Source organism: Pleurodeles waltl, chromosome 4_1, assembly GCF_031143425.1.
Source record: "Pleurodeles waltl isolate 20211129_DDA chromosome 4_1, aPleWal1.hap1.20221129, whole genome shotgun sequence".
Lineage (NCBI taxonomy): Eukaryota > Metazoa > Chordata > Amphibia > Caudata > Salamandridae > Pleurodeles > Pleurodeles waltl.
Genome location: NC_090442.1, coordinates 522,329,907 through 522,351,166, shown reverse-complemented (window position 1 = coordinate 522,351,166; position 21,260 = coordinate 522,329,907). Strand labels below are relative to the sequence as shown.

The 21,260-nt window shown below is 46.8% G+C and overlaps 1 protein-coding gene and 1 long non-coding RNA gene across 3 annotated transcripts in view; one reads left to right on the top strand and one right to left on the bottom strand.

The window, feature by feature from the left end:
- The window catches only part of YAF2 (YY1 associated factor 2), a 125,361-nt gene extending 121,726 nt beyond the window's left edge, over positions 1-3,635 (bottom strand). For both annotated transcript variants that reach the window (XM_069228852.1, XM_069228853.1), the window contains exons 1-2: positions 3,432-3,635; positions 3,132-3,257 (exon numbers count right to left, since the gene is read on the bottom strand). In XM_069228852.1, the coding sequence (XP_069084953.1) occupies positions 3,132-3,257; positions 3,432-3,457 (152 nt within the window). In that variant the 5' untranslated portion in view covers positions 3,458-3,635. The remainder of the gene's footprint in view (positions 1-3,131; positions 3,258-3,431) is intronic.
- Positions 3,636-3,811: 176 nt separating this feature from the next.
- LOC138287892 (uncharacterized) lies at positions 3,812-18,125 on the top strand. The gene is made up of 3 exons (XR_011202296.1): positions 3,812-3,971; positions 12,893-12,956; positions 17,381-18,125. It is a non-coding gene; the product is annotated as an uncharacterized lncRNA (long non-coding RNA).
- The last annotated feature ends 3,135 nt before the right edge of the window (positions 18,126-21,260 follow it).

Here is a 21,260-nt window from a genome sequence, read left to right as displayed (position 1 = left end):
CTTAGAGTATATGGGTCTCTTAGGTCTATCTACAAGCCCTGTAAATGTTGGTTTTGTTTACAAATGCAATTAGTAGAAATCCCTAAATAGCTGCCATGGAAAAATGTACTGTCGTAGTTAGGGTTCCTCCTACCTTAAAAGTAAACATCCAAACTTTTAAGAACTTACAAAGAATTCCTGGTGTACTTCGGGCGTTTTCCTGCACTTCCATTTTTACAAAAAAAATATATAACAAGTGTACAGTTCCACATGCACAAAACAAGACGAAGTGCCTTTGCCCTTAAAAAAATAAAAACTAATAATAATTCTCCAAAGGCAAAACATGTTGCACGGACAACAAAAAAAATCATAACACTGAAAAATGTTATGTTCACTCACCATTCCCACAATGAATAAATATTTACTGCTGCTTTTGCCAGCAATAAAGGAATCTCAGGGTGGAAAACAACCTACAAATCTTTCACAAACACCCAAAAAGCATAGGTCGTTTGATGCTCACCATATTTCGTTGGTGGGCATGCACAGGAATGCCAAACTAAAGTTTGTGTGATGCTTTTTGCTCACCCTAAATTATACTTTAATCAGCAGAACATTGCTGAATTTAGCCATTTGTCTCTTTCACCCTCTCCCATTGATGCATCTTCCTCTCTGCAATTTATAAGGCTTGACCTCTTACTTCTATTATAATGACGCACACAATCTTTCCCTCGATTCCAATGATGCATGCAATATTCCCAGACATTGCTTCTTCATTACGCGCCATTTGTTAAAATAGATGAAATACTCCTAGACACTGCTCTTTACTGTACAGTTGAAGGGTCTTCTCTTTCCATTTCCTATTTTATGGTATACAACGATGGTCGCTACCTACATCTTACATTTGAAACAGGCACATTAGTAATTTGGGCGACACTGCCAACTATATTCATTCTTGCTGGGTATTGGTATATTTAGTAAGATTTTTAAAAATCTACTATTCCAGCTCATTGCTAATACAATTGATGATGGGATTGACAAAGACTTTATTTAATTAACACAAACAAGTGACCCGATGTCACCTGTAAAGTGCTAAATACACATTACGTAGTTCACATAAAGCCAACTCTGCTTTTATTGCCATTGTATATTAAATTATCATCTAAACTAACCTAGGGTACATAGAATATTGAAATCAAAAATTCTCATACTTGCCAATAAGTTATTGGGGGAAACTGTATTTTACATTTTAAAGGGCAATTTTTCGACAATACTGTCACACGATTGACTGATTTAAAACTGGCTAAATTACAGGAGTCAAAAGGGACCTTTAAAGATTATGAACGCTAGCTATCGCTAGTTTATATGGAGCAAATACCAGGGCAGAGAAATGCCCGTTTACCTGAGTGCAAACCGTATTATATTTGTCAAAACATTATCCTGTTAGGGGAAAAAAAAAAAAAAAAAAAGAGTGGAGCCTCACACCAAAGTTGTATTCGTGTGAAAACCTAATTGGAGACGTTCACCGTTCATGGAGATTAGTATGCGATTACACAAACACTATTTAGCCTGAAGCTAAAAAACATTAAGGGTCTTATTAGCTGCAGAAAAGCCTCGTTTTAGCAGGAGTCTTGAAATAGAAGAATAAGGGTGTGCTGAAAGACAAACCATGTTACTGAGTAAACTCAATAGGATTTACCCAAAATGAGGTCTGAAGCTATGCATGGAATTCAGTGAGATACGGGGTTGCGAAACAATATGTGGATAGTGTCTGGCATCACAAGGAATCAAACACATGAAGATGCTATTTTACACAGAGATGAATGAAGCACTACACGGGGATGGGGCTCAATGTGTACACACAAGGGAAATGAATGGTCCCTGATGATGACGAGCAAGCAAATGCATTGACAAGGCAAAGATGACAATGTGGTATGTATTTTTTTTTAAAAGCCATCTTAGAATACACTGATATTATTCTGGGCTGCGATCTATTCAGATAACAAGATGAAGGGCACTAGCCATCACAGTACCAACACTTCTCAGGTTGCTGATATCGGTTAAAATAACATGTACTTTGTTTTACACTTCAAGAAAAGTTAACAATAGAAGGTGTTTGAATGTCATACGTGTTAGGTCTATTCTATGGACAAAGATTATGGTTTAGCTCCTGGCACATGCCAGTGCTTCTTGCACGGCGTATTTTAAAACGTATGAGGAAGTTTCTAGTGGTGAAGGGATTTCCGATAAGGAATTGATTTTAAAGGCCTACGTGCGGACCAGAAAAGACATGTAAACCTCCTAATGGCACTTGATAGAAATGTGAATAGACAGGTAATGTCAGATTGTCGATGTTCGAAGGAATTTAAACTTTCAAATAAAGTGCACTAGCCCTACTCAGCAAAAACTGAGATTCAGGGGGTACTTTCACCGGCCGTTGGGCAGCATGCAATTTTATATAAAAACATAAATCAAATGCCAGTGTATAAAAAATACACAGCTCGAGACAGGCTTCTAATATTTTAATTAAAAAACAACAACACCACTGTTATACCGGGTGCTGCAGACACCTCGCGGCTCAACCTTACCATACCAGAATCTTACTATGGATAATCTAAGTATCCTGGGGCCTAGTGCCTGGGATTCATCTGTTTACTTTTGGTTCCATAACATCAAATGTATAATGTATAGGCACACGTGGGATGCCTTGTGCAAACAAAAAAAGAAAAATAGGGCGAGTGTGTGGCCAGGGACAACCTATTCGATTCGTACGGAGCATGCCGTTCCAAAAAGGAAATTTCCAAGCAATATTTTCCCGGGGGTTTCTTCCTCCTACTCTCAGAGGCCGTGCTCACTTTTTGACTTACTCTATTCTATACTGTGCTTACAAATGTGATTTCTAATTTGTAGGCTTCTTGACCACACAGATGTCATTTTAAACTCTTTAAAAATGGTCCATCATTAAATTGTGGGCCAAAGGGGTCAACTTCTTTATGGGCACTACACCAAACATCACGCTGACAGCCTGCGCTTACAGTGGGGGCGGGAGAGGGCTTCAGCCTGCCTCTGGAAGAGGGACAGATGGCCAGCCTGGTGCCTTGCTGGTTTGCGCGCAGCAGCGGGGCAGCAGATCCCCCTCCCCGGCCCTCACTCACCGTGTAGACGTGCCCTTTCTGACATCGCACATCATGCACTTGAAGGCCTCGGCGCCGTTGCGGAAGGTGCAGACGCTGCAGTCCCAATAGCCCTCGTCCGAGGACGGCTTCGGTTGCCGCTTCGGCCTGCGGGAGAAACATATAATAAAAACAGAGGAAAACGGGGCTCACCGGACACCCGTGGGTCCTGAGGGGAAGGAAGCGATGGCGCACACCGGACCGGGATGCTGCTCTGCGGCTGCCCCCGTATCCGCCATGTCCGCCCCTCTGCCCGGGCTGCATTGTGCGCCGCCATCTCACCTGGTAGGGCTCTTCTTGTCTCCCATGCTGGTGGGCAATGGGAGGAGGAGAGACGCTGCAGCCTCCGCCGCGAGGTATCCTTTTCTATTTGTAAATAAACCTGAGCGGAAATGAGTAAAGAGAAAGGGGAAAAAAACACGAAGACGGGAGCGTTTTCACAGGGCAGAGGAGCACAAGCGCCACCGCCGGGTCCTCCAGCTGTCCGCCCCTTCAGCGCGGCGGAGGCGGGACTCGCGGTCATGTGCCGGGTGCGGGCCAACCGGCGCCTCCCACACGGGCCTGCGACCGGGGACGCTGCCGGGAGGGAGGGGAGAGCCGGGGAGGCAGGCCGCGGCAGGCTGCCGGGGAGGGGACGAGCGTATCCGAGGAGAGCCGTGGGGTTAGCGCGAGAGGCAGCCCAGACGGGCAGTGTCTGAGAAAAGCACGGGCGTGGAAGGGGCAACAACGCGGGAAGTGTGGAGAATAGTTGGAAATGAAGGAGTCAGACGCAAAGGAGGCCTGCTTGACTGACAAAGAGACACTATGAGAGGCGCATACTCTGTAAGTGACGAGTTCATGCTGAACGACACCGTGATTTCCGACACACACGGAACAGCATAATTTTCGACTACACCCCTACACGTTGGAGCAGCAATACAACGTGTAACCAACATCATATACTCTATATAACTTAACATTATTAATGTAAAGTCAAGTTTCAAAAAGTATTACTTGATGTATTCACTGTAGAAACTAAAGTTTTATAAATGAGTGTGTACTAATATTTACCATGAACAGTTGTAGTTCTCGTTCATATTAAACTTGTATTTCGATATATTGCATTTATTACAAGCACATTACATATGTAATCATGAATTTATTTATTCATGTTTTTCATTTATCCTAACATTATGCGTGCACCTGTAATTGTGTATTAGACGTGCACATTGACAATGATTAATTAAAGTTAGCTCGACTAAGCTGGTATTTTAACACGTAATGTATTTTTCTTTGGTGTGCATGTTCTTTTGGAGGTGTGCATTTGTTATTTCTTAGATAAAGGAGTATTGTGTATTAGAGATAGGGAGGCCTGTGAAGAGAAATCTTGGCAAGAACAGGACAGTTTAATGAGCAGAAGTCTCCTGTTCATCGTGTATCTGGAACAAAGGTGCTCACGGTTATGTTGGATGTTCAAGCTCTGTGGGATAGGAAAATCAACAAATGTTGCAGATGAGCCCTGCGAGAAAGAGAAATAATTGGGTATTTGGCGATGCTTTTAAAGATCTGAATGCTCCTGTAACTTTCCACTTGAAGTTTGTGCTCAAATTGTTAGAATTACGGCAGACTCCTTTGGACTTGGAGAGGTGCAAAACCTCTCTGCATTCCATTGCCTTTAGGGTGTGAAGCTTTATGCAAACACTGTGTTCTTCTTCTCTGTTCTTCTCGGTGCTTCTGTGTTCTTCCTCTCGGTTCTTCTCTGTTCTTCTCTGTTCTTCTGCTCTTCTGCTCTTCCGATCTTCTGTTCTTCTGTTCTTCTGTCTTCTGCTCTCCTGTCTTCGGCTCTTCTACCTCCTCCGTCTTCTTCCCCCGAGCCTGCCCTCCTGCTCCTTCCTCAACCCCCTCCCTCACTCGCCTCCCCCTCTCTCACCCCTAGCTAACCCGTTCGCTATCTACCTCCCTCACTCCTCCTATCTTCCTATCTCTCTAGCTCCCTATCTCACTATCTAACTCCCCCACTCTCCACCTCCTCCTACCTACCTATCTGTCTATCTATCTATTTCCCTATCTATCGACTTCTCTATCTATTTTCTCTATCTATTTCTCTATCTCTCCCCCCTCCCGCCACACCCTCTACTACCTATCTCCCTATCCTCTCACTCTACCTCTCTCCCTCACCCACCTCTACAACCCCCCTCCCCTATCTTCACAACCCTACTCCTATCTCTCTCCCTAATCTCCAAACCTCCTAACACTCACCCTCCTCCACCCTAAACCCCCTCCCCCAGCTCCTCTCACTCTACCTGTCCCCCCCCCTCCCTCGCGCTTTCCCGCCGCGACCTCCTGCACGCCCCCGCCCCCCAGCTCCCATTCGCCCCCAGCTGACCCCTCCCCCCCACTCCTACCTCTTATGGCGGCCGCTGCGCGACAGTGGTAGCGACCCTTGACCCAAGGGTAGGTCGCTCCCCCTGCCGCTGCAGCTCCTCCAAGTTCCCGAGTTCCTGTGTTCCTGAGACCCACCTAACTGTAAGTACCCCCCTCCTCCCAGCCCCTCGCCCTGCCCCGCGCCACTCACCTTCTCTCCTGCTCCTGCTTCTTTTCCTCCTCTCTGTCTCTTCCTCCTCGCTCCCCCTCTGCAATCTTCTTCTGTGTTCTTCTGTTCTTCCCTTCTGTTCTTCTGTGTTCTTCCGGTCTTCTGTGTTCTTCTTCTCTGTTCTTCTCGGTGCTTCTGTGTTCTTCCTCTCTGTTCTTCTCTGTTCTTCTCTGTTCTTCTCTGTTCTTCTCTGTTCTTCTCTGTTCTTCTCTGTTCTTCTCTGTTCTTCTGCTCTTCCGATCTTCTGTCCTCTGTTCTTCTCGGTGCTTCTGTTCTTCTGTCTTCTGTTCTTCTGTTCTTCTGTTCTTCTGTCTTCTGCTCTTCTGTCTTCTGTTCTCCTGTCTTCGGCTCTTCTACCTCCTCCGTCTTCTTCCCCCGAGCCTGCCCTCCTGCTCCTTCCTCATCCCCCTCCCTCACTCGCCTCCCCCTCTCTCACCCCTAGCTAACCCGTTCGCTATCTACCTCCCTCACTCCTCCTATCTTCCTATCTCTCTAGCTCCCTATCTCACTATCTAACTCCCCCACTCTCCACCTCCTCCTACCTACCTATCTGTCTATCTATCTATTTCCCTATCTATCGACTTCTCTATCTATTTTCTCTATCTATTTCTCTATCTCTCCCCCCTCCCGCCACCCCCTCTACTACCTATCTCCCTATCCTCTCACTCTACCTCTCTCCCTCACCCACCTCTACAACCCCCCTCCCCTATCTTCACAACCCTACTCCTATCTCTCTCCCTAATCTCCAAACCTCCTAACACTCACCCTCCTCCACCCTAAACCCCCTCCCCCAGCTCCTCTCACTCTACCTGTCCCCCCCCTCCCTCGCGCTTTCCCGCCGCGACCTCCTGCACGCCCCCGCCCCCCAGCTCCCATTCGCCCCCAGCTGACCCCTCCCCCCCCCTCCTACCTCTTATGGCGGCCGCTTCGCGACAGTGGTAGCGACCCTTGACCCAAGGGTAGGTCGCTCCCCCTGCCGCTGCAGCTCCTCCAAGTTCCCGAGTTCCTGTGTTCCTGAGACCCACCTAACTGTAAGTACCCCCCTCCTCCCAGCCCCTCGCCCTGCCCCGCGCCACTCACCTTCTCTCCTGCTCCTGCTTCTTTTCCTCCTCTCTGTCTCTTCCTCCTCGCTCCCCCTCTGCAATCTTCTTCTGTGTTCTTCTGTTCTTCTCTTCTGTTCTTCTGTTCTTCCCTTCTGTTCTTCTGTGTTCTTCCGGTCTTCTGTGTTCTTCTTCTCTGTTCTTCTCGGTGCTTCTGTGTTGTTCCTCTCGGTTCTTCTCTGTTCTTCTCTGTTCTTCTCTGTTCTTCTCTGTTCTTCTCTGTTCTTCTGCTCTTCCGATCCTCTGTTCTTCTGTTCTTCTGCTCTTCTGCTCTTCTGCTCTTCTGCTCTTCTGCTCTTCTGCTCTTCTACCTCCTCCGTCTTCTTCCCCCGAGCCTGCCCTCCTGCTCCTTCCTCATCCCCCTCCCTCACTCGCCTCCCCCTCTCTCACCCCTAGCTAACCCGTTCGCTATCTACCTCCCTCACTCCTCCTATCTTCCTATCTCTCTAGCTCCCTATCTCACTATCTAACTCCCCCACTCTCCACCTCCTCCTACCTACCTATCTGTCTATCTATCTATTTCCCTATCTATCGACTTCTCTATCTATTTTCTCTATCTATTTCTCTATCTCTCCCCCCTCCCGCCACCCCCTCTACTACCTATCTCCCTATCCTCTCACTCTACCTCTCTCCCTCACCCACCTCTACAACCCCCCCTCCCCTATCTTCACAACCCTACTCCTATCTCTCTCCCTAATCTCCAAACCTCCTAACACTCACCCTCCTCCACCCTAAACCCCCTCCCCCAGCTCCTCTCACTCTACCTGTCCCCCCCCTCCCTCGCGCTTTCCCGCCGCGACCTCCTGCACGCCCCCGCCCCCGAGCTCCCATTCGCCCCCAGCTGACCCCTCCCCCCCCCTCCTACCTCTTATGGCGGCCGCTGCGCGACTGCGCAGCGGGCACGCCGCTGGCGCGCCGGAGGCGCACCAGAGGCAAGCCCGTCTGCGCCCGTCCGCGCCTGGCCCGCGCCCAACGCCACGACCCCTGCTCCCCAGCTCCCCCAAGCCCCGCTGATCCGCTACGACCCCACCACCCTCCACGCCCTCAACCCAGGGCGCTCCAAAACCTGCTTCCTAGCTCACCCCAAACGCACCCATGGACCCTTCGCCTGCAACTCCTGCAAACGCATCTTCCACCACGCAACTACCACGACCACAAGCCCACGCGCCATCAACCACCTCAAGTGCATCCTGATCAACGCTCGTTCCGTCCACAAGCACGCCGTTGAACTTTGGGACCTCCTGGACTCCACAGCCCCGGACGTCGCCTTCATCACGGAGACATGGATGAACGCCTCCTCTGCTCCAGACATCGCTACCCGCCATCCCCGAAGGCTACAAGATCTCCAGAAAAGACCGCACCAACCAAGTAGGAGGAGGTGTCGCCATCATCTTCAAAGACTCCATCAGCGTCACCACCTCCACCGAAGACCCCCCCCTCGCCGCTGAACACCTGCATTTTCAGATTCGCACCGACCCAAGGACCACCCTCAGAGGATCCCTCGTCTACCGTCCTCCCGGACCTCGCGCCTCTTTCAGCGACGCCATCGCCGACTTCATCTCCCCGCACGCCCTCGCCTCACCGGACTACATCCTCCTAGGCGACCTCAACTTCCATCTGGAACAAAACAACGACCCCAACACCACCACCCTGCTCGACAACCTCGCCAACCTCGGCCTCAAACAACTGGTGAACACCGCCACCCACATCGCCGGACACACGCTCGACCCTATCTTCTCCGCCAGCAAACACGTCTTCTTCAGCCACACCTCTGCCCTACACTGGACCGACCACAGCTGCGTCCACTTCACATTCCGACGCGAGACCTCCCACCTCCGCACTCAACCCACCCCTCGTCGACAGTGGAACAAGATCCCTGAAGAGCAACTCTTCTCCGCTCTCGCCGCCAACCAACCCACCCTCACCACCGACCCCAACGACGCAGCTCTCAACCTCACAAACTGGATCTCCAACTGCGCTGACAACCTTGCTCCCCTCAAACGCACGCATCGACAGACCAACACCAAAAAACCTCTCTGGTTCTCTGACACCCTCAAAGAATCAAAGAAAACTTGTCGTGCCCTTGAGAAGGCCTGGCGCAAGGACCACACCGCGGACAACATGACCGCCCTCAAGAACGCTACACGCGAACACCACCACCTGATCCGCACTGCCAAAAGGAACTTTTTCACCGACAGACTAGACAAAAACAGCCACAACAGCAGAGAACTCTTCAGCATCGTCAAAGAGTTCTCCAACCCCAGCGCCAGCGCCAACGCCGTCACGCCCTCACAGGATTTGTGCGAATCCCTCGCCACTTTCTTCCATCGCAAGATCAGCGACCTCCACGACAGCTTCGGACACCAGACCCAACCATACACCACTGAACCCGCTTCCCCGGACATCACCCTCAACAACTGGACCCACATCAACACGGAAGAAACCAAATCCATCATGAACTCTATCCACTCCGGCGCCCCTTCGGACCCCTGCCCGCACTTCATCTTTAACAAAGCCGACGACATCATCGCCCCGCACCTCCAGACCGTCATCAACTCTTCTTTTTCTTCTGCTACCTTCCCCGAATGCTGGAAGCACGCTGAAGTCAACGCCCTACTAAAGAAACCTACGGCTGACCCAAGCGACCTGAAAAACTTCCGCCCCATCTCTCTTCTACCTTTCCCAGCCAAGGTAATAGAAAAGACCGTCAACAAACAGCTGACCACCTTCCTGGAAGACAACAACCTGCTCGACCCTTCACAAACCGGATTCCGAACCAACCACAGCACGGAAACCGCCCTCATCTCAGTCACAAACGACATCAGAACCCTGATGGACAACGGTGAAACAGTCGCCCTCATTCTCCTCGACCTCTCGGCTGCCTTTGACACCGTCTGTCACCGCACCCTAATCACCCGCCTACGCTCCACCGGGATCCAAGGCCAGGCCCTGGACTGGATCGCATCCTTCCTCGCTAACCGCTCCCAAAGAGTTTACCTCCCTCCGTTTCGCTCAGAACCCACCAAGATCATCTGCGGCGTACCTCAAGGCTCATCGCTCAGCCCGACACTCTTCAATGTCTACATGAGCCCCCTCGCCGACATCGTACGCAAGCACGACATCATCACCTCCTACGCCGACGACACCCAACTTGTACTCTCCCTCACCAAGGACCCCGCCAGCGCCAAGACCAACCTACAAGAGGGTATGAAGGACGTCGCAGTTTGGATGAGGCTCAGCCGCCTAAAGCTGAACTCTGAAAAAACGGAAGTCCTCATCCTCGGCAACACCCCGTCCGCCTGGGACGACTCCTGGTGGCCCACGGCCCTCGGCACCGCACCGACCCCCGCAGACCACGCCCGCAACCTCGGCTTCATCTTGGACCCTCTTCTCACCATGACCAAGCAAGTCAACGCCGTGTCCTCCGCCTGCTTCCTCACTCTCCGCATGCTCCGCAAGATCTTCCGCTGGATCCCCGCCGACACCAGAAAAACCGTGACCCACGCCCTTGTCACGAGTCGCCTGGACTACGGCAACACCCTCTACGCCGGGACCACCGCCAAACTCCAAAACCGCCTGCAACGCATCCAAAACGCCTCGGCCCGCCTCATCCTCGACGTACCCCGCAACAGCCACATCTCCGCACACCTGAGACACCTGCATTGGCTCCCAGTCAGCAAAAGGATCACCTTCCGTCTTCTCACCCACGCACACAAAGCCCTCCACAACAAGGGACCGGAATACCTCAACAGACGCCTCAGCTTCTACGTCCCCACCCGCCCCCTCCGCTCCGCTGGCCTCGCACTTGCTGCCGTCCCTCGCACCCGCCGCTCCACGGCGGGTGGGAGATCTTTCTCCTTCCTGGCGGCCAAGACCTGGAACTCCCTCCCCACCAGCCTCAGGACCACCCAGGACCACTCCGCTTTCCGGAGACTCCTAAAGACTTGGCTGTTCGAGCAGCGATAACCCCCCCTTTCCCCCCTAGCGCCTTGAGACCCGCACGGGTGAGTAGCGCGCTTTATAAATGTTAATGATTTGATTTGAAACACTCATTCCCTTTTTCAGAAGACTTCTAACGGAGTCTTCATGATGCTGATAACTACCTTGCTTTATTCCTGAATCCTTTGAGACCTCTATTCTGTACTTTCACATTTTAGCTTTGGACTTGAATTAGATGACCCCAGATTTGTTCATGTTTAGGAGAAGAAATCTTAATTCCTTTAAGGAATGTCAATTCTTGTTTCTTAGTATCTGTATCTCTGTGACTGTAATTTCTGTACACCTTCAGCTTCCATATGCACACAGGGGTATACTCGGAGCCCCTGTATTTTTAATCATAGCGTCAAAAAGAATCTTGAGTCCTTAGTCAAGCCCTGCAGTTATGTTCTAATGCAGTATATAAACGATCTGCTGGTGGCATCAGATACACAGGAAGCTTGCAGGTAAGATGCCATTGCCCTGTTGGACCACTTAGCTGAGAATGCTACATAGGGCTATCAGGTGGTCTCTTCAACAGGATGCAGTTGGACTTAATTGAAATGCCTGTGTGCAATGGGCTGAGATGTGTCTTAGTGGCTATGTGCATCTTCTCACGTTGGGTTGAAGCTTACCCGACCAGAAGAAATGACAGTCTAACAACAGTCAGATTGCTGTTGAGGAAACTGATCTTCTTTCGAGTCAGACCGAGGGACTCATTTCAACAATGAGGTTCTAAAACTGTTGTGTGCTGCATTACCAGTGGAGGAGAGAGTACATTGCAGCTATTGACCTGAGGCTTCAGGGATAGTGGAACAGGTGAATGGCACACTGATATCCAGGCTAGCTAAAGTGTGTGCTTTGACGTCTTTGAAGTGGTCTGATGCTTTGCCTTTTGTGTTGATGAGTCTTCGCAGTATTCCTGATCGGAGGACAAGACTGTTTCTCTCTCCCCCCCCCCCCCCCCCTCCCCCCCCCCTCCCAATGAGATAATCATGGGCAGAGCATTGAGACTACCAGCTGTTCCCGCAAATGTGCTTGTGAACATTACAGATGACATGATTCTTGATTACTGCAAGGGACTTGCTGATGTGGTGCGTTCTTTGTCTCACTAGCTCAGAACAGCCAGAGCTTTGCCACATCAGGAGCACTGGCACAATCCCAGTCCCGGCGACTGGGTCCTGGTGAAAAAACATGTGAGGGAAACCTGCTTAGAGCCTCATTGGGATGTGCCTTGCCAAGTCATTCTGGTCACAACTACTGCTGTCAAATGAGGAGGTCTCCCCAACTGAATTCTTGCCTCCCTTACTTGCAGCATTGAGTGTCCTCTTGATAATGTGACAGAACCTCTCCAGAAGTGCCATTTGTGATTGAGAGACAGAGGAAGCAGGATAGACAAGCTGTTTGGGACTGAGAAGAGTCTGAAACAGTACATGTTCAGTCTGGGGGGGAGAGGTCTGGAGGCCTGGATGACTCAACAGCTAGGCTGAGACAAGCGAGTCTTGTCATGTACTGGTGAATGAATCAGATTCAGACCCAAACGAAGGGCTTAGTGCTGTGAGAATGCAAATGCAAGCTAGAGACTGCTGGTTAAGAAGGCAGGAGGGAGAAAGACAGCCTGCCTGAGGGCCGTGTACCCCAAACTATTCTAGAGGATACTGAGGATTCTGGCCTTAGTGACAGTGAGGATGAAGGCTCTGCCCTAAGGAGGTCAGAAAGAGCAAGGGTTAACTTGTTCTCTTCACTGGAATGGACATACTTTGCTGCTAATGCTGGAGAGAGAGAATTTGGGGATCTTAAGAGTAATAGTGCAAATCCAACTGAACGTCCTTGAACTAAACTTTATGGCTGGACTGTGTTTTGAAATTACATTGCCACTAAATGGACTGACCCAATTTGTTATTAGTGTGATTTCTGAACTGTGCACTTTTTAAAGACATTTGTTAGGGAATTAAGAAGATTACTGAGGCCCAACGCAACTGAAGGAGCATAAGGGTATCATTTAGAAGAACACAGAGTAGGGCTAAGGAAGTATCACAAATATTTTGTAAATAACATCATCATGTTTGTTAAACTTTGGTTTGCCTTTTGCACAGATGGAAACTGACCGAAAAGGCTCTGCTGCTACTATTTCCACCTAACGGTCTGATTTTAGAGAAGGTATGGAAACTAATAACCATAGTAGATGTTGGTACCTAATAGCAGGGGTGTTATTGTAGTTGTAGCACTGATTGTTTTATTAGTCAGATTGTAATCCCACATCCTCTAGTTTAGTGGTTACCAGCTCTACAGTGATCCCTAAAATACTTCATCCGATTAACATTAGCATTCATTAGATGATAAAGAATTACATGTAGACCCATCTAGAGGGGATTTTTTTTTCAAATGCTTACTTCACATTGTTTTATGAATATATTGACACTATGGACTCAATGGATTGTTATGCCTGCACACAATTGCCTGCATCAGCTGCAGTCGGTATCACATACCATCATATTCCCTTGACGTATGGTGTTAATTGTAGCCTTTTGTTGAGTTTGTTTTATCGGACAGGACATTTCATTAATTTTTTTTTAATTATGATTTAGTTCTTTCAGAGATTCCCATATTGGAGCATTTGAATCATCATCCTGCTCCTAAAGAGATAGGGATAATTGTGAGATTCTTTAGGCCCACAGCGATACTAGAGACTGTGTATGCTCACTGAAACAATTTAACCTACAGTTTGACAGATTTTGAAAATAAATTTCTCAATTTAGTAGAAGACAGGAGGAGAGATTTGGAGTCTAAGTGGAAGGCAGGGAAGGAACTTACGAGTCAGCATAAATTGACTAAGGAAGAAATTGAGCATCAAGTGGCAGGAAATCTAGCAGCGTTTACTTTGGATTGAAAATGTAAATGGAAACTGCAAACTCACAGATAAATCTACAGTTTACACTATATTCATGGGGAGGAGTGATTATGATCACACATTTGAGGTTAGAGGAAACTGGGGGTTGTTTTTGGATGGAGAGGATTCTTTAATCCCTGGAGTTTACTACATTTGTGGAGAACCTGCATATTTCAAGTCGCCCAGGGGATGGTATTGTGTATGTTATTTAGGTGTAGTTTTCCTGAAGATATATCATGTGGAACATTTTATTGATCCTGTATGGGAAACAAAATCTAGACTTAAATGCGGTGCTAGTGCTGGAGAAGTAGTTGGGGATATCTTTGGTGCTATGATTCCATCTGTAGGTGTGATTTTACACAATATAAAGATTTGAAAGCTGTCTGCCATATTGGATAAACTGTCCACTAGTACAACAGGAGCCTTATTGGTTGTAGATACCGAAATCATAGCTATGGGATCCATGGTTTTGCAAAATCGTCTTGCGTTAGACATTCTTCTCGCCAAAGAGGGTGGAGTCTGCAGCAGGGATGTGGAATTCCTATCGCCCGACGCCCGGGACATCTTGTTTGGGGTCAAGGGCAACAAGTTTTTATGTTTACTTTGTCCTTGGGACAAGTAGACCCAACCCTCTGCAGCACAAACCCTTTGGCTGCCTGTTTACAGAGAGTGGAACTCTCTGCAGTTGAGGTAATGTGTTTCCAAAAGATAATGCTGTTCGAACTTGTATTTATGGTTCATTATTTGAAAACCTTCATTATTAGGGTGAGTGCTGTAAATAAATGTTTTAAGGTCACACTTCACTACTGACGTTGGTTCCAGTACAAAAAAAAAAAACGTGTACACATGTTTGAAAAGTTTAGGCTATGAGGCTAAGTATAATGCTCCCAGAATGCTCTCTGATTAGATGCAAATGAAGTGTCATTTAGTAAAATGTTTTGATGCATGCTAGTATTTCCCAAAAATATTTCTAATGGAAAATCAGTGTAACCATTTTCAACACGATTATGGGAAGCATGAAAATAAACAAACACTGACAAAGCCAACTGATCTGACATATTTTTATAAGTCTTTTAGTTTCATCAATGCGTGTCTTGTTTTGACATGGCTTTTGTAACACTTTATTGTTGTGGGAGCTACCAGGCCCTCAACATTGTAACAAACACTGGCAAAAAAAAACCAAAACGTTTTTGAACTCTAAAAGCACACGTTGCCACCAATGGCATAACAAAGGCCCCGCAGCCGCCTTCCAGAGGCCCCTTCAGCACAGCACCTGTCCTGAGTGAGTCTGGAGAGGGGGCTCCTCCATGTTCTTTGCAAAGGGGCACCCTCCAGTTTCGTTACGTCACTGATTGCCACTGTAGTTCCTGACAATATGCTCCTTGTGGAAGAGAAGAATGCGATCACTCACAGTAAAGCCAGCCGAAAGAGAGAGAAATAGAAGTTTAATAAAAACAAAATGTCTTTGTTAACACCAGACCTAATTAGGGACCAAGACCCACATGTAGGTAGCTTTTTGCATGTCGCAAACAGTGACTTTCGCTGTTTGCGACGTGCAAAAAGCACATTGCTATGCACAAACCCAGTTTTGCGATTCGGTAACCTGGTTACCGAATCGCAAAACGGGTTTGCGACTCGCAATTAGGAAGGGGTGTTCCCTTCCTAATTGCGTCTTGCAGTGCAATGTAGGATTGTTTTGCGAACGCGGGCGCAAACTAATCGCAGTTTGCACCCATTTCAAATGGGTGCTAACACTTTCACAAAAGGGAAGGGGTCCCCCTGGAACCCCTTCCCCATTGTGAATGTCACTGTAAACATTTTTTCAGAGCAGGCAGTGGTCCTGTGGACCACTGCCTGCTCTGAAAAAATGAAACGAAAACGTTTCATTTTTCGTTTTTGTAATGCATCTCGTTTTCCTTTAAGGAAAACGGGCTGCGTAAAAAAAAAAAAAACTGCTTTATTGAAAAGCAGTCACAGACATGGTGGTCTGCTGTCTCCAGCAGGCCACCATCCCTGTGAGGCCGCCATTCGCAAGGGGGTCGCAAATTGCGACCCACCTCATGATTATTCCTGAGGTGTGCATTTGCGAAGCCCTTGCGAATCACAGATGGTGTCAGGGACACCATCCTACATTCGGATTTGCGACTCTCAATTTGCGGGTCGCAAATCTGAACCTACCTACATGTGGCCCCAAATTCTTAAAGAAAGTCACAAAAGTGCACCCATGGTATATGTCGTACCCCTATAAAATATTTGTGAAATGTATTTTAGCATGGGTAAATATGCATGTGTAGATTTGCTCATGTGAACATCTATTGAGCATTTGCAAGTTCATTTTCCCTCCATCCACTTTCTTCCCAACCCTGGAAGGAGTTCTAATTCTGCCATTGTCAGGAGTAAATGTCCAACCTTTCTTATTATGGGAAAATATTAGAGAGAAGCTGGTGAAAATCTTTGAAACATGCAGGTTAGTAGGTTTGCAGACTCAAAGGCATTCCAGCCCTGAAACTATTGCTCACTGCTTCCTCCAGCCCCAGTATGCAGATCTGCAGAAAGGTGGAAAAATAAGGAAATTGCTGCAGTAGGGATTGAAACTGCAAGTATTCAAGCCCTACTATGGTAGTAGCCCTGACATAATCAGAGAGGCTATTATTAGAGCTCTTACATAATGAGATTGCTGCCATAATTTGGCGCCACACTACATGGCACCAAAGGGACAAGTAGATCTTTTTACAGGACAAGTAGATTTGAGAAGCAACCTGTCCCGTGGACAAGTAGATATTTTAATAAATTCCACACCCCTGCTGCAGGATGTGAAAGGTCCAGCTGTCTTGTACACACATACCTGACCAGAGCAAGGATTTGAAGGCATATATCATGAAGGTTTCAGGTTAGAAGGAAGATTTGAAGGAGTAAGAAGCAACAGGTGCTTAGAAAGCAAAAGGAAATAGTTTTCCTGCAGTTGGCAGATGGTTTGAAAACTTTGGAAGTGGAATAGTGGGTTCTATTTTGAGATCACTTGTGATAATTGCTCTGTGTACGATATCTCTTGTTGTGATCTTGCAGGTGTATAAGAGGCTACAAGCAAGGAGAGGAGTAAAGAGGAAGAGAGAAGACAGAGTTGGATGAGAGTCAGTGTAGTTATTATGATGAGATGAAACATGGAGGAGACTCAACAAAAATTCATGAAACCTATGAGGTTTTGATTGGTCTTATCTTGATTGTGATGGCTTGATTCGCAATCAGAGGGGGTAGTGGAGCAGCATAATATTTGGCTTCACCCCTCCACATTACAGCAGGAATACAAATGTATAACCAACATCATATACTTTGTGTGCCTTACCATTATTAATGTAAAGTGAAGAATCAAAACATATTATTGGATATGTATTCCCTGTGGAAACTAGAGTGTTTAATATGCATGTTTTCTAATGTTGAACTTTAACATGAAGATGTGTAGCTCTCATTCACATTTACACTTTTATTTAAATATATTGAATTTTTTGAAAGCACATTACATATGTAATCAGGAATTAATTTAATCACGTTTTGTATTTATCCTGACATTATGTGTGGACCTATATTTGTGTTTTAGAAGTGCACATTGACAATGATTAAATAAAGTTAGTTTGATTAGGCCTTTATTTGAACACAAGATGTATTTTTCCGTGCTCTGCATGTTCTTCTTTTGCAGGTGCGCATTTGTGATTTCTTAGTCGGAGAAAGGAGTATTGTGTATTAGAGATAGAGAGGCCTGAGAAGAGAAATCCAGGCAAGAACAGAACAATTTAAAGAGCAGAAGAAGCCTCCTTACATTGGGTATGAGGAACAAAGGTGCTCAAGTTTAACTTGGTCGTTTGACCTCTTTGGTATAGTAAAATGAACAAATGTTGTAGATGCGCCCTGTGAGAAAGCAAAATCATTGGGTTTTTGGTGGCGCGTTTAGAGATATGGAGGCTCTTAGAACTTTCCACTTTAAGTTAGTGTTCATATTGTTAAAATTGCAGCAGATTCCTTTGGACTTGGAGAGGTGCAGACCTCTCTGCATTCCCTTGTCCTTAGAAGTGCGTAGCTTTATGCTAACTGTAATTCCCCTTTTTAGAAGACTTCTGCGGGAGTCTTCATGATGCTGATACTTACCCTGCTTCATTTCCGAATCCTTTCAGATATATTTTGTACTTTCCCATTTTAGCCTTTAGATGGCCTTAGATTCATTCATGTTTAGGAGGAGTAATCCGAATTCCTTTAACAAATGCCAATTCCTGTTTCTTCGTATCTGTATTGCTCTGACTGGAATTTCTGTATGCCTTATGCTATTGAAACTGAATTTATTCCAGCGTTTCAGTTTACCTGTTCTGATTCTGTACCTTTATAATTTGATCTTGATATGCACCTTTATTGGTTTGAATACTAATTTGTAATAAACCTACTAAACTTTCCATGTTGATTACTGGTCCTCATTGTGTGGCGAAATAGGCTTCACGAAATTTAAATTGTAAATCTTGTTAACTCTCTTGCTTCAAAGTCAGCCACAAGGTCTATCGGATGGAGACTACCTTTCTCTTCCATTCGCGCTCCTGCACTCATATGGCTTGTAAATTGTCTACTTTGCTGGAGATATGCATTTCGCCTGATCATATTGTGTAAATGAGGCTTGCAAACTGAAGAGCCATGGTGACTTTGGCCCATATATACTAATGGATTTTCCCATAGACACAGAATGGGTAAAACCCTTTGATGTGTTGGGCCCTTTATTCTCTTGGAGTTTAACAAAAAGAATGCCATTAAGGCCGATGCGCAGGTGCAATACTGTGAACTATGTTCTGTGTATAATAAGAGTGCCCGTGGGGTCTGTGCAAACGGTGCTAACCAAGTGACGTCAGTTAGTCAGTACAGCATGCTTCTTGTGGTTGCGGGCAGTAGTTGATGCAAATAACACGTCTTGTATAAGCCTGTGTTTTAATATTGCTGCTGAGGGCCAGACACAAACATTATAAGAAGTAGTACTAGGAGTCAGCTTGCACCTTCTCCTTCAGCCTATAGCCATGGCCCGGTCAGTGGAGCAGCATGATGGCATGGCAGTCACAAACACCCCAAGGCTGCTGATGGTCCATGTGGTGTGTGTGCATCACGCCTGCTGACAAAAGAGTGGTACCGAACATGCCCCAGTCAGAGCATGACAGTAGCGTAACAACATGCCTGCAGAGCAGCGCATAATACCCACTACACACAGTGATTCACAAAGCGGTTGAGCAGTTGTTCTCCATGACAAAGGGTCAGGCCCACTAGTAGTCACAGTCGGCAGAGGTGTAACAGTAAGTCCACCAGAGGATGCAAAAAAGTCAAAAAATGTCCCCTTGGGCAAAATGATTATATCACAACACAATTAGAACCACTTACTTCCAAAGTGATTAGCAGCCACACTCGGTGGTCCACACATCAAAAGCGAATAACACATAAATAAGTAGAGAAAACACAAAGTTTTAATATAATAGTACAAACACAGCCAAAGTAGACAGTAAAGTCACCAGTGTGTGTGATAGCTCAGGGGCCCCAGGGAAAGTTGGCCATAGCTGGCGTGCCGTTGCTGCAATTTTGGCACATTGTAGAAATTGCCACCCTCCTAGGTTGAGCACCTCGATCGCCTCCTGCATAATGACAAAGCATCCCACCGGACAGAGCTCTGACAACATTGTACAGCCACCCTCCTGCCATTTATTAACTGCCAAGAGATCTTTTTTTGAGCAAAGGGAAGCCTTATCGAGATGTCTAAATCCAGGGCATATGGTGTACTTCCGATTACCTGTTGTACTGTCCTGCCCCACAGTCTGTCCATGAGTCGGATCAGGTATGGGAAGTTATCTGGGATGGCACGCTCTCGCAACAACAGCTCACCAAGCTGGTGTCCATCATGTGTGCCTTCAGGTTACTTCAATTGTTAACCCAGCTGATGATAGTGTGAGCGAGGAAGTGCATCACACATGAGGGGTATACCATGGACTATTCTGAGGAATCTCATGTTTGAAGCGTAAAATGGTAAAGCTCCTCATAGACCAGTCAGTGCAATTTATGATGTTGTGCTATTGCTGAGTGGCATTTCACCTGTGGCTCAATGTGGAAGAAGAATTCTGCAGGCTGGAAGAGGCAAACAATATTGAGCAAGTATAGGGCCTACTCCCCAGGTATCCCCTATAGTAAAAACTCGCAAGCCCAAGCAACCTGGAGGAGTAACACTCTGCATAGATATGCACCTCACAAACCTGGTGATAAAAGTCAATGATCTGAAGAGCGAAGCAACTGGGTCCTGCTGTTTTCTAAGCTGCATCAGAGGTCAGGATACCACAAGAGTATGCTTGACCCATGTTCTTGTTCATTACCACTTTCTTCACACACTAGGCCTCAGTTGATACAACTGACTGAATTTTCGAATATCCAGAGTGGCAGAAGTTCTTTAGAACACAATCCAGGAAGTTCTGGTGTGGTTGACTGGAGTTTTCAACTTGAGTGACAGCATATTAGTATGCTCTCCAATCCTCTAAGAACACCACACTTGGCTCAGGAAGGTATTCCAGAGATTCAAAGATTATGGTCTCATACTCCACAATGAAAAATGTGAGTTCCAGAGGAAGAATATCAGCTTATTTGGATGCCACTTCTGTAGTGACAGAGTAGAGCTAGAGTTTGCCAAGGTGAGGGACATAAAACCAACAGCCTTATCCTTTGTGACTGAAGTGAGAAGTTTATTGGCAGGTGGTTTGTTAAGAATTTGCCACCTCTTGCCACCCCCTTCTGGGAAATGGCAAAGCCTTCAACCAGTTGGGTGTGGAAAGATAAGTACAAAATGGCATTTCAGAACATGGACACTTTGTAGATAGAGGCTACTCTGCTGTATGTCAATCCTGTGAGGGAATCCAAACTGTCAAATGATTCCATCCCCACGTGGCTAGGAGCTGTACTCTCCCAATGACAGGCCTGTAGAGACTTACACCCATATCCTATGCTAGTCATGCTCTCACCTTTTACATAGCGATATTCCCAAATTGAAAGAGAGGAGGTCACAATATACTTTCATTGTCCACTCTGTCTATGAGATGCTGATTCATTTGTTTTAAGGGTCAGTATCCTAGCTCCCATCCAGGATTGAGAATTGGACCTCACAGCTGCAAGAATATCCATTCTCTGTGGAGTACAATCCAGAGTCTCAAAACCCTCAGTCTATTTGTCTCAATGTACACAGTCAAGTGCAGGGGAAGAAGAAGCAAATAAATAAGAATCTGAAGAGACTCTGGTGTTCATAGTAGAGTGGTCCCAGCCCCTACCATAACCACTGGAAGGAATTCCCAGAGCCATATAGGTGAATGACTGCAGTTAGTCCTGGCTGTTCTTCGGAGAGGAAATTGAGGTAGCCTAAGGTTGCATGCCTACCGAAGATTCGGAAGCACAACAGGCACTGTTGTTATTGTACAATGTTCGGCATGAGCTAGCAGCCTCAGAAAAGGATTTGTCTCTTGAGAGGGCACTGACTGGTTCTTCCTTAAATTCTGGCAAATCAAGTGGTTTAACTTGCACTTGGG